General features: G+C 63.1%; 1 protein-coding gene across 1 annotated transcript; it reads right to left on the bottom strand.

Annotated features, from left to right (window-relative positions):
* Positions 1-662: 662 nt before the first annotated feature.
* On the bottom strand, positions 663-4,116 carry LOC135894300 (leucine-rich repeat-containing protein 25-like). Its single transcript, XM_065422363.1, is given in 4 exon segments — positions 663-810; positions 2,642-3,521; positions 3,524-3,654; positions 4,088-4,116. Coding segments are annotated over 4 exon segments (1,188 nt in total).
* Between the last annotated feature and the right edge of the window lie 8,105 nt (positions 4,117-12,221).

Below are 12,221 nucleotides of genomic sequence, written 5' to 3'. Positions count from 1 at the left end.
ATGGCCTGGCTGCCTTGAGCCCTGCTCGGGCGCATCTCCCTCGATTCCTGGAGCCCCAGCGCTCCGGGTCCCTCCTTTCCAGTGAGGCCCCACTTCCTCTGGGAATCGGCTCTGTCCTGCCCGTGCCCTTCCTGTGTCCCTCGAGGGGTCCGCTGGGCTGCTCCGTGGGGTGGCCGCGTGCCGTCTCCCCGCCATAAGTGTATCCCCCCCGCAGTTCCCAGGTGCAGAGGAAACCCCATGGTGTTTGGGTCCCAGCAGCCGCTCAGCCAGCCTGGCGCAGAACCAGGCACTTTGGTAGGAGAAGCGGGAGATATTTCTGGAGGAATTTGCAGCCTGATTCAGGGGTAGGATCCCCTCCCCCGCCCCGTGGGGGGGCTCTCCCTCTCAATGGGGAAGGGGAAATTCCAGCCCCCCCAGGGGAAACCTGAGCTGTCTGCATTCCAGTGGGGCTGGACTGGGGCTGGCTGCAGGGTAATACCCGGGGGGGGGGGGGGAAGCAATTGCCAGGTGATTTTGCTTTAATTGGGATCCCCAGCAGTCCCCTCCCCGGGGCGTGACACATGGTCACAGCTACTGAACGGGACTGTGGCCCCCCCGCGGCCCGAGCCCGCTCCCCAGAGACAGCCGGGGCTGGGGTGCCTCCGGGCGGGCGGGCGGAGGGCTCATTTGTCCGGGACAATGTACACCTCCTCGGCGTCACTGGGCTCGGGGAAGCTGCTGCTGTACAGCTGCTGGGTGTTGGCGTAAACGGGCTGGTCTCCGCCGGCGTCGCTCTCCATGTAACACTCCTCGTCCACCGGCTGCTGGACTCTGCGACAGACAGTGGAGAGGGCCCTGGGTTACCCTCCGGGCGTGGGCTAGGGCCTCTGCCACCCGCTCCTGTGCTTAGCGCCTGGGGACAGCCAGGGCCAGCCCCAAAGGCTCTATCCCCTGGGCTGGCCCTGGCTGGCTGGTCAGCCTGGGGTGGCTCCATCGACGGGGGTTAAGTGGAGAGAACTGGGCCGAGACGCGTTTACACGGCAGTGTCTGGCTTGCGCGCAGTCTGCCAATGCCCCGGCGAGGGTGACCTGCCCTAGGGCCTGCGGGGGGCTGTGGCAGAGCCCAGGTCTCCTGGCTAGCGCCCGACCCGCTGGGCCAGCCTTCCGCTCCATGTCAACGCTGCCCCAGGGTGCATGGGCGAGACGGATTGGGCCCCAGCTCCTGGAGACGTGGCAGTCCCAGGGCCACGGCTCCTAGCACAGGGGAATGTCACCCCCACGTCTGGAGTCTGGTCACAAGCTTCTGGTCTTTTTATCCAGGAAACTGACTTTGTCGCAAGAATTTCTCTGTGGCAAATTCAGACAGCAGCTGCAGGGGTAGGTTTGTGGGATGTGGTATGGAGTGACATGTGAGTGACTTGGGGGACGGAGTGCCGTGGCAGGGCCTGGGGGGGGGGACGGAGCGCCGTGGCAAGGCCTGGGGGGGAGCCCCGTGCCAGGGCTTGGGGGGCAGGGACTGACTCACCCATCATGCCCTGAGGGTGACAAATGAGGTGTTGTTCTCAAACCACCTCCCCAAACTTCCCATATTTGTTAATTTCGTCGGATGCTGTTTCACCATCCCAGGTTTCAGCAAAGCAGCGGGGTTAACCCCTCCCCTGCCAGTCAGGCCGAATCCCCTGGCTCTACAGATTTGCCAAGACAAGGTTGCCCCATGGGCGGGGGGTGGAGGGTGCGGGGGAGGGGAGGGAATTAGCCAGGATGTTGCTTAAAACCCTCCTCTGCTCTTGGATGAGGCCAGAACCCAGCCTCAGCCTGGTGCAGCCCCAGGCACATCAGGGCGGCTCACGACGGCTGGCCTGTTTCACCCGGATGCTGGGTGGTGGCTCCTTGGGTTCCCAGAGTGTTTAAAGGATTAAGAGCCACCCAGTGGAGGCTCTGTTTCTAAGGGGCTCGGACTGAGCCCACGAGCCCGACCAGCCAGACGTGGCTCTTGTCTTAAATAACCCAAACTCAGAGAGGAAGGCAGGTGGCTACCCCCTCGATCGATCGATCTATCTATCTATCCCCATCCACCCCCTCTATCGATCGATCTATCTATCTATCTATCTATCTATCTATCTATCCCCATCCACCCCCTCTATCGATCGATCTATCTATCTATCTATCTATCTATCTATCTATCTATCCCCATCCACCCCCTCTATCTATCTATCTATCTATCTATCTATCTATCTATCTATCTATCCCCATCCACCCCCTCTATCTATCTATCTATCTATCTATCTATCTATCTATCTATCTATCCCATCCACCCCCTCTATCTATCTATCCCCATCCACCCCCTCTATCTATCTATCTATCCCCATCCACCCCCATCCACCCCCTCTATCTATCTATCTATCTATCTATCTATCTAACTATCTATCTATCTATCCCCATCCACCCCCTCTATCTATCTATCTATCTATCTATCTATCTATCCCCATCCACCCCCTCGATCTATCTATCTATCTATCTATCTATCCCCATCCACCCCCTCGATCTATCTATCATTGCCCCCTCCCCATGGATGCAGCCTCCCAGGTTGCCTGCTCTGAGGGAAGGGGACCTGGTGCCCCAGGGATGCTGCCTTGGGGGGTTCACGCTGAGTCGGTGCTCACCTGTACTGTGGTCCCTTTCTCTCCAGACACTCGTATTGCCCTACTGGCTGGGAGTGGCCAATGAAGACATTTTCATAGTCACTGGCCTGGCCGGGGCCCGTCTCTGTGTTGCGGCTGATGTAGCGCGGCTGGCCGTGGGTGATGGATGCGGTGGATTCCCGCTTGCTGTGGATGACAGAGGCCTGTCTCCTCCTCCTGAGCAGGAACAAGACCACACCCAGGCCCCCCACCAGCAGCAGCACGGCCAGCACTGAGCTGGTGATGGCCACGCAGAGCGGCGTGCAAAGAGGCTGGCACTCCTGAGTGTTGAACTCGGTGACGTTGAAGATTACCTCCCCTGAGAGGCAGTGGCAGGTGTGGTTCGTGCTGTTGGTGGGGCTATTGCAGTAGCTGACCACGCTCCCCACGACGTCGCACTTGCAATTCACGACCAGGCTCTGCAGGGTGTGCGGGAAGGTGCTGGCTGGGACTGAACGCAGCGGGTTGCCCTGGAGGCTCAGGCTCCGCAGGTTGGTGGCGTTCTTGAAGAACTCTGTGGGCAGCTCCCACAGCTGGTTGTGCTGCAGGTAGAGCCGCTCGAGAGCGCGTGCCTGGGAGAGGAAATCCCGGGGAAGGCTCTGCAGGCAGTTAAAGGACAGATCCAGCATCTCGACCGACCCCCCCACCTGGGCGGAGCCATTGATTTCCTTGATGCCACAGTTGCTGAGGTTCAGCGAAGTCTTGCTACTGAATTCCAACCAGTCCTGGTCCACGCAGGAGCTTGAATTTGGAGACTTCAAGTAACACGCCCAGCCGGACGGCACACTGTGCAGGAGGAGCAGGGCTGCCAGGAGTGCCAGCATCTTCCTAGATGGGAAGCAAGACACAAGCAGGCTGTAAACGGGGGTGTTGCAGCAGGACAGAGATTGGGGGAGGAGAACACCCCTTCGGTCCTAACTGCTCCATGCCCCAGGCAGGCCTGCTCCATCCAGGCTCCCCCACGGGCGAGAGGACGCTGCAGCGACTCCTGGTGCCTTGTGCCCCAGGCCCAGGCAGCGCTAGCCCCAGCAGAGCCCCTCGTGTGCCTGCCTGCCCGTTATGCAAAGGAGGTGGTGGAAGGGAACGGGAGGGGTGGGGGAGAAGCGGGGACTGCTCCCCAGTATCGCTCTGCGTGCCCCAGGAGCCCTGGCTCCCCTCCCCCCAGGCACGGGCTGTGGCCGCACCGATATACTTGGAGTGAAAAGAACAGGAGTACGTGTGGCACCTTAGAGACTAACCAATTGATTTCAGCGTAAGCTGTCGTGGGCTACAGCCCACTTCTTCGGATGCCTAGAACGGAACCCACAGACAGAAGATATTTGTCCATACAGAGAACATGGAAAGGTGGAAGTATGCAGACCAACTGTAAGAGGCCAATCAATTGAGATGAGCTGTCAGCAGCAGAAAAAAAATTGATTGGCCTCTTACAGTTGGTCTGCGTACTTCCACCTTTCCATGTTCTCTGTATGGACAAATATCTTCTGTCTGTGGGTTCCGTTCTAGGCATCCGAAGAAGTGGGCTGTAGCCCACGACAGCTTACGCTGAAATCAGTTGGTTAGTCTCTAAGGTGCCACACGTACGCCTGTTCTTTTTGCGGATACAGACTAACACGGCTGCTACTCTGATACTTGGAGTGGGCGGGCGCCTTGGTGAAAAGTAGAGCTGGGGAAGTAGCTGCTCTACAGTCACAAGCCAGTGGCTTTGGGGGGAGAGGAGGGAGGTGGGGCGGAGAGCAGAGCTGAAGAAGGTCGGGGCAAATGGAGCTAGAGACAGCAGAAATGCTCTGTGCTCTGGCCTGAGCACGGGGAGCATTGGGGGGGGGGCTGCACTCCAGCTTGGCCTCGGCCCCATCCCCATCCCCGTTTTCTCTAGCGGACGATCATTCTGGGATGAGGGGCAGCTGTTTTGCGGGGCTGGGGGTTGAGTGCCAGCCCTTTAGCTCAGCGGGACTCTCTGCAGGCTGCCAGCCCTGGGGGTGCTTGGAGGAGGGGCCCGCGCCCACAGGGTTACTGCTGTCCCTGGAGGGAGGGATGCCCGGCCACGACCCAGGGCGATGGAGTTGGGGCGGACGGACCCCCGGGAGCAGAGGCATCATGGGCGATTCGTGGGTGGTCTCCTAGGCGTTCACCACTCCGGCTATTTGCAGGGAAGGTCCCAGCCACGACGCTGCCTCTGCCCTTCAGCACCACAGGCAGCCCTGACCCCCCCCCCCCCCCCGTGCCAGCCTCTTGCACCTTGTCTGCTCAGAGCAGCTGAGGGGTGAGGATAGGGCCGCCTGGCCATGCCCTGCTGCGACAGCTGCTGGCTTGTGGCTAACGGGCACTCCGCTCCCCTGAGGTCGTTCACACCTCCCCACGTCGAGTGAGCCCGGGCACCCCGCGCTGCTCGGTGGCACAGGGCGACAGGCACCTGCCCGCTGGCCCTGTCCCCATCCTGCCCCAGGGAGCCCCCTGCCCTGTACCTGAGCTGTCGCCTGCCTCCTGCCCTCGGCTGCGTCTGCTCCTCTGCTGTGCGACTCGCCGGCTGGACAGAAGAGGAACCGGCAGTTCCTCTCCTGCTGGCCAGAGGCTGTCGCAGCGCGGGGGAGGGGAGCTCGGTGGTGTAGCTAGAGAGCCAGGACGGGGCTTGGGGAGCAAGAGGGGAGCCCTGCCCTCACCGGCCATCCCGGGCTGTGTGCTAGCTCTGGGCTCCTCCCTTCTCTGCCACTTTCCCTTTGCTTTCGTTTTTCAGTCTGGCATCCCCCCGCGCTGGGCGCTGCCGAGCCCAGGTCAGAGCAAGGCCGTGCCGTCCTGGCACATCGGAGCCTGGCAGCAGGGCCAGGACAGTGGAGATTGGAGCGGCCCAATTAGGGAGGCTAACTGGAGAGTCCCTGTCGGAGTGGGGGTGCTGGGGGGCTCCCAGCTCTGGGGTGAGGCCCCGCTGGGTAACATCACAGACCCTGCAGAACAACGAGGGAGTGAGACTGGGGGGGGGGGCAAGGCTGGGCCTTTCAGCACTGCTGGGGGGTTGCCCCAGCACTACCCTCAGTGTGAAGGGCCTGCACAGAGGGGGAGAGTGCCCGAGCGTGGGCACTGCTGCCGTCCTGTGCCATGGCATGGAGCTCCCGTCTGCTGCCCACAGGGAAGGGGGCAGGGTGCCCAGGCTTGCAGGCCCTGCCCCACCAGTTCCTGATGCCCCAAGACGGAGCATGGCGCTGACTCGGCATCCCGGGCACAGGAAGGAAGTGAGGGTTCCTCTGCTCAGATGTCACAAGGAGGCAAATGAAAACTGTGAAACCCGCCCCACCCCCACGCAGGAGAAAATGCTGAGCGAAGGGCAGCTGCATGCAGAGGTCAGCGAGCTGGGGCTGAGGGCGCCCAGGGCCTGGTGGGGGGCTTGGGGCAAAGGGCTCAGGAACCTTGTGGCCCCCCCTCCCCCCACTGACCCATAGCCTCCCTTAGCTCTAGGGTGACCAGATATCCTGATTTTATAGGGACAGTCCCGATTTTGGGGTCTTTTTCTTATATAGGTTCCTATTACCCCCCCACCCCCATCCCGATTTTTCAGCCTTGCTGTCTGGTCGCCCTACTTAGCTCTCAAGGTTCTGCATGTCAGTGTCCAGTGCTCCTGGGGCCCCTACACGGAAGCCCCCTGGGCCAGTGCACCCCCCTCGCCCTCTCCTCTGGCCACAGACACGCTGCCTTTGGCCCTCCCCTGCACCATGTCACTGCAGACACCCTGACCCCCTCTCCCTGGGCGCTGTCTGCCATGCCGGGCCCTGGAGAGCAGCCTCCCTTGGGCTGTTGGAGGGACACAGCTCCCTCCCCTAGCAGCCCCCACCGTGGGCACCACACCCCTGACCCCTCCCGACCAAGGGCGGACTCCTGCTGCCCCTGCAGGGCCACTGCAAGATGCTCCCGAGCAGGCGTTAGGTGTTCCCCAAGCACCCAGCCCAGCCTGCCAGCAGGGCCAGCACATCGCAGCCTGCTGGCCCGGGCGGCCTGGCAGGGGCCGGAAGGTGCGTAGCGCAGATCTCAGCCCTGCAGCTCCGGCCTGGCTCGTCCCCTTCTCACGCCTTGCCAAGTGCCTGAATCCAGCTAGCCCAGGTAACCAGCGCAGGGCCAGTGAGCCGCGCGTTCCCCAGGGTCCCTGTTGGGCTCGTAACCCGTCTTTGCTGCTGTTGTGCCCACGCTAGCGAGACTTGAGCCCCCCGGGGCAGGCCCTGGAGACAGCCCCTTTGTCTTTGATGCCAGACCCAGCTGGCGTCCTCAGCCCGGCAAGCCCCGAAGAGCCCCTGGCTCCCCTCCCCCCTTCTAGCCAGTGTCTGACTTGGGCTTGGCAGTGAATTGGGGAAGCTGGGCCGGGTGAAGCAAAGGCAGTTACAGTAAAAGCAGCTTGCAGGGGAAAGTTCTGAAATCCCCCTGGGCGGCTGCCCACAGGCCAGCTGGGTGCTCCCCCCTGCGCTCCAGGGGCAGGTTCATCTCCTGCTCAACGCACGAAGCAAAGGGTCATGGAAACACGCCGGTGCATGGGCTGCTTCCTCCAGCTCGGCTCCAGCCTGGCTCCCGAGCACACGCGGCTCTCGGACGCTCACCCCCATGGCGGCACCGGGTCTGCGCGGTGTGCCAGTGAGCCAGGCTTCCCCCCCGCAGGCCACGCAGGGAGACAGGCTGGGACAAGTCAGGGACGTTAAGGCCAGAAGGGACCATCGTGATCGGCTAGTCTGACCTGCTGCACATCACAGACCCCAGAACCACCCCCCCACTCCTGAAATAGACCCCGAACCTCTAGCTGAGCCACTGACGTCCTCAAATCCTGGTGTAAAGACTTCCCGTTAGAGCGAATCCACCACTGACGCTCATTTAAACCTGCAAGTGACCCGTGCCCCACGCTGCAGCGAAAGGCGAAACCCCCCAAGGTCCCTGCCACTCTGACCTGGGCTGGGGGAAATCCTTTCCCGACCCCAGAGCCGGATCAGTTGGACCCCGAGCATGCGGGCGAGACCCACCAGCCAGACACCTGGGAGAGAATCCTCTGTAGTCACTCAGAGCAGGGGCGGGGAGTTAGATGGGCCCGAGGTGCCTGGGCTCCAGCAAATTCAGGGCCCGGGGAATCCGGCTCCACCAATGTTCGGGGCCGGGTCTCCTCCCCGGCCCCACCTGCTGCCCCCAAGTGTCTCCTCCCCTGAGTGTCCCTGCCTGCCCTGGGCAGCTCCACGCTGAGCTCCCTCGCCGGCTGCAGCCGGCTACAAGGGAGCAGCGCCTGCAGAGGGAGGAGAGGAGGAGGCACATGGCAGCCCCCCCCCACCCCTGGCAGGCGACTCTGAGTCGACTCTGGGGGGGACCTTATTCTGGCTGGACCTCCTGAGCAGCACCCGGGGGGGGGCTTGGGTGAGTGTGGTGCCGGGGGGGCTGGGGAGGGGGCTGCCCTCCCCTCCCCCGGAGCTTGCTGGTGCCGGTGGGGAGAGGGCTGGGGGGAGTCCTCTCTGGCCCCCCACCCCAGCCCCAGGGCAGCCTGCCCGCTACACCCCAAACGCCTCATCCCCGGCCCAGCCCCACACCCTGCACCCCAACCCTCTGTCCTAGCCCAGAACCCGCATCCAGCACCCAAACCTCCTCCCGCACCCCCTTCCCCTCTCCCAGCCCAGAGCCCGCACCCAGCACCCAAAGCCCTCCCAGAGCCCACACCCCTGTTGCACCCAAATTCTCTCTCAGAGACTGCACCCCAAACCCCCTCCTGCATCCAAACTCCCTCCCAGAGCCCGTACCCCCTCCTGCACCCCCCACCCCCCAGTCCCAGCCCAGAACCTGCACCCAGCAGCCAAACTCCCTCCCAGAGACTGCCCCCTCCTGCACCCAAACCTCCTCCCAGAGCCTTAGGCAGGTGTGTGTGGGGGGGGACGACTTGGACCCGTTCTGGGCACCACCAAAAATTATACAAATCTGCCGCCCCTGACTCAGCGTCTCCCCATGTAGTGCCCATCTCCGGCCGTTGGAGACATTTACTGCTGGTGTCAGATCGGCTGAGTCCCATCACACCGCACCCTCGGGCCACGCAGGGCTTGGGTGGGCACTTTTATTTCCCATTCGAGGGGCCAGCAGAGCCGAGGACTCGCTGACGAGTGAGACTGGGAGGCAGGAGCGGGCAGGAGGCCTGAGCGTTCCCGGTAAAGGGGAAGCTGTTGCAGTGAGGAGGGATGGTCGGGTGTGCTGAGGGGAAATCCCAGGATTGGCAATATGCTGACTCCTTAACGAGTGACGCCGGTGTGAGCCGGGAGCTCTGTGCCAACGGGCAGAGAGGGCATGAGGCTGGCAGGGATCCCCTGGGTCTGGGCTATACAGACTCGTTCACTGAATAATGGCCCGTCAGGTGGCTAAGGAAAGCCTGTGTCACACTGGTCAGCAGACGCTCTGTGGAGATACCGGGGCAGTTCGGGCTCTGCGCTGGCAGCAGTCGTCTCTCGGTCTGGGCGGGAAGGCAGGTCACCGAAAGGGGGTCGCACACTTGGGGCGGGGGGGGCTTATCTCTCTGTCTGGTCGGGTGTAACGTGAGTGCTGTAGGTTCACCATGGACCCCCATTTACTGGCAAAAGCAAATCCAGACGGGGAGAGCCTGGCTGGGGTGAAGACAGTGACCGTGCAGCGCTGCAGCTGGAGAGTAGGCAGCCCCCCCTCCCCCTCCCCAGGTTAGCCTTTGCCCAGGGGAGACAGGCTGCAGCAGGCCTGGGCTTGTGAAAGGCGGAGCTGGTGAGACGGCCTTGGGGTGCACAGCCCCTTCTTGGTCAAGAGGCAGCTTGGTAGCTGATTGTGGCACCAGACTGTTGTGATTTGCTGGGTCACCCTTTGTGTCCGGTGGTTCCGGGGCTACCGCTGCCTTCTTCGCTAACGAGCCGGAGCCGGGCTTTCCCGACGAGGTGCTGGGTGTTCCGTGGCGCTGCGTGCGACGGGTGACCGGCAACCTGTGGCGTCCCTTCCCTTTGGGCCATACGGTGCGCGGCTGGTGGGTCGGGGGCCACGGGGGCTGGCACGTGCCTGGCACTGCCTGTGCAGGCTGAGAGGGGAGGGCCCGTGCTGCCTGTGGACGGAGGAGGTGAGGACAGCCCCAGCTCCCTCACGCGAAGGGCAGGTGCCTCAAAGCCGAGAGCTGTGCTCAAGCTTCCCCTACACATGGGGCTTTGGCTTCAGGGAGCCCAGGGGCAGGGCGGGATGTAGGTCACTGGGCGGAGGGAGGGTGCAGGGCATCAATCACACCGCGTTCAGCTGGGCGGGCAGGCAGGGGAGGGCCCCCAAGCGCCCCAGATCCATGTGCCCAAAGATGCTGGGGGGTGCCTCTCCTGGGACACTGGGCCTGGTTCTCAGAGCCCCATGGCTCCCTCCCGTTACAGCCAGCGGGGGGTGGGGGGCAGTCAGCACCTCGCAGCAGCTGGCCCTGCTAGTGTGAGCACAGAGACATGCCCACAAACATCCTGTGTCCTGCCCCCCCCCCCCCCCCCGCTTCACCCTGCCCCACTTCAGAGCCAGCTTGGGTGGGCAGGGTAGGCAGCACTGCTCCACGGGGGCCCTCCCAGCCCCGACCCATCCGCCAGGGAGTGTCTGCGGGTAGCCCAGCTCCTGCTCTCTGAGCTCTCCACCAGCAGCTACGGTGCCCTGGCTCCCGAGCCACCTGCCTGTTCCTCCCTGACTCTGAGCCCTGCGGGGGGGGCTCAGCGGGGGCAGTGCTGGGGGCTGTGCTCTGGCCTGATGCCAGCACGTACAGAACAGGGGCCGGGAGGCTCCAGGGGCGAGGGACCCTTTCACGCCAAGGTCCCCGGTTTGAATCCTTGTCAAGGTCTCACTCACGGGGCCGCCCCTATTGGAAAAGGTGGGGGGGGAGGCTCCCCACTTTGCCACGCTTCTAGGGGGACAGAGGCGCACCAAGGGCTGGGCCCCATACTGACGCTCCAAGTCCCAGCAGATGCCCAGAACCCACTGGGAAATTGGACAGGTCCTGGGGCGCTGGTGGGTCCACAGGCAGCAAACCCCATCCCCTGGCTGCCCCACCCGGGAGCACTATCCAGGCCTTAACTCTGAGCCCCCTTCGGAGCTGGGCCCAACCCGCTGCCCTCCATGGGGGAGCCGCAGGGCCAGGCCCAGGCAGACGGGTTCGACTGACATCTGCAGGGGAGCCGGGGAATCACAGCCAGCTTAGGGAGTGGAACTGACGCGGGGTGGGAGGCCGAGACAGGGGGAAGCTGCTGCAACGCTGCAGAGCAGAAGGCTCCCCGCCAGCTGTGGGGAAGGCCAGAGAGCTGCACAGAGGGGCAGGGAGGGGAGTGCAAACAGGAGGGGTTAGGTCAGTCGGGGGTTCTCTAGTCTCCTCCGTAGGCCCTCGTCCCTTGGGGGGAACAGCCTCTCCTGGAGAGCGAGTGACAGAGCAGGGCTCAGTGTGGTGAGCCCAGGGGTGTGGGTGTGCGTTCTTGACACTCACAGCATGTGTGTGTGTGGGGGGGGGGGGGCTCTCACCCATTTGTCAGAACAGCCGCTTCTCTTTTGTTTATTGGACACCACAGAAGAAGGAAGGAGGGGTGGTGCTGGCTGTGGAGGCCACGGGCCAGGGCAGATGTCGGGGTGCGGCGGGCTCTGTTTCTGGGAAGCGCTGGCTGGCTGGCTGGGGATTTCCCACATGCACATCTCCTGCCTGGTGTCACATTTCACAAGCCGGTTTGCAGAGCTTCCTGGCCACAGATGGCTGGTCACGCAGTGGGCTGGTCCCAGGGTTTGAAGAAGGGCCCGATTCCAAACCACTGACTGCCGGCCAGCAACAAGTGGAGGCTTGAAATTAGCCACAGGTTTCTAGCCATCGGAGGAGTGAAGCTCTGGAACAGCCTCCCCAGGGGAGCTGTCGGGGCAAAAAATCCGAACTGGCGTCAAGCCTGAGCTTGGAAAGGTTATGGTGGGGACCAGGGGCAGCTCTATGTTTTTTGCTGCCCCAAGCACAGCAGCCAGGTGGTCTGCGGTCATGCGGATTCGGTGGCGTTTCTGCGGGTGATCTGCCAGTCCCACGGATTCGGCCTACCCGCCGCCGAATTGCCGCCGAAACCGCGGGACCGACGGACCTCCCGCAGGCGTGCCGCCGAAGGCTGCCTGACTGCGCTGGTGCCTGGAGCCGCCCCTGGTGGGGACACTCTGATGAGACTGCCTGGGTCACCTGTTGGGCGTGGCCAGCTGGCTGGAGGAATGGCCATGTCCTCTGCAAACGTGCCTGGTGCCAACCCCTAGACTGACATGACCTCATGTGCCATACTCGATCCTGTAACAAGAGGGCAGCAAAGCCACGCCATGGGCCTTGGCCCTGGGAGACTCAGCAGATTCTCGCTGGCTGCAGCCAACATCCCTGGCTGGGAGCGAATTCAATCTAGCAATGGCTGGGTCCTGCCAGTGCCTCCCTGCCCCTCTAGCTGCCTTAGAGCCTGGGGCTGCCCCTCCCCCTTGCAGCATTAATGCTGCTGCCAGGCCCTGGCGTGGCTGCCCTGTGGAGTGCAGGCTCCCCCTGCACCCCGAGAGCACACAGAGCCTGGCAGCCCCAGGGCAAGCTGCTCCTCTG

Source organism: Emys orbicularis, chromosome 24 (assembly GCF_028017835.1).
Source record: "Emys orbicularis isolate rEmyOrb1 chromosome 24, rEmyOrb1.hap1, whole genome shotgun sequence".
In the NCBI taxonomy this organism is placed as follows: domain Eukaryota; kingdom Metazoa; phylum Chordata; order Testudines; family Emydidae; genus Emys; species Emys orbicularis.
Note: the sequence above shows the minus strand (reverse complement) of the source record. Positions and strands in the feature narration are given on the sequence as shown.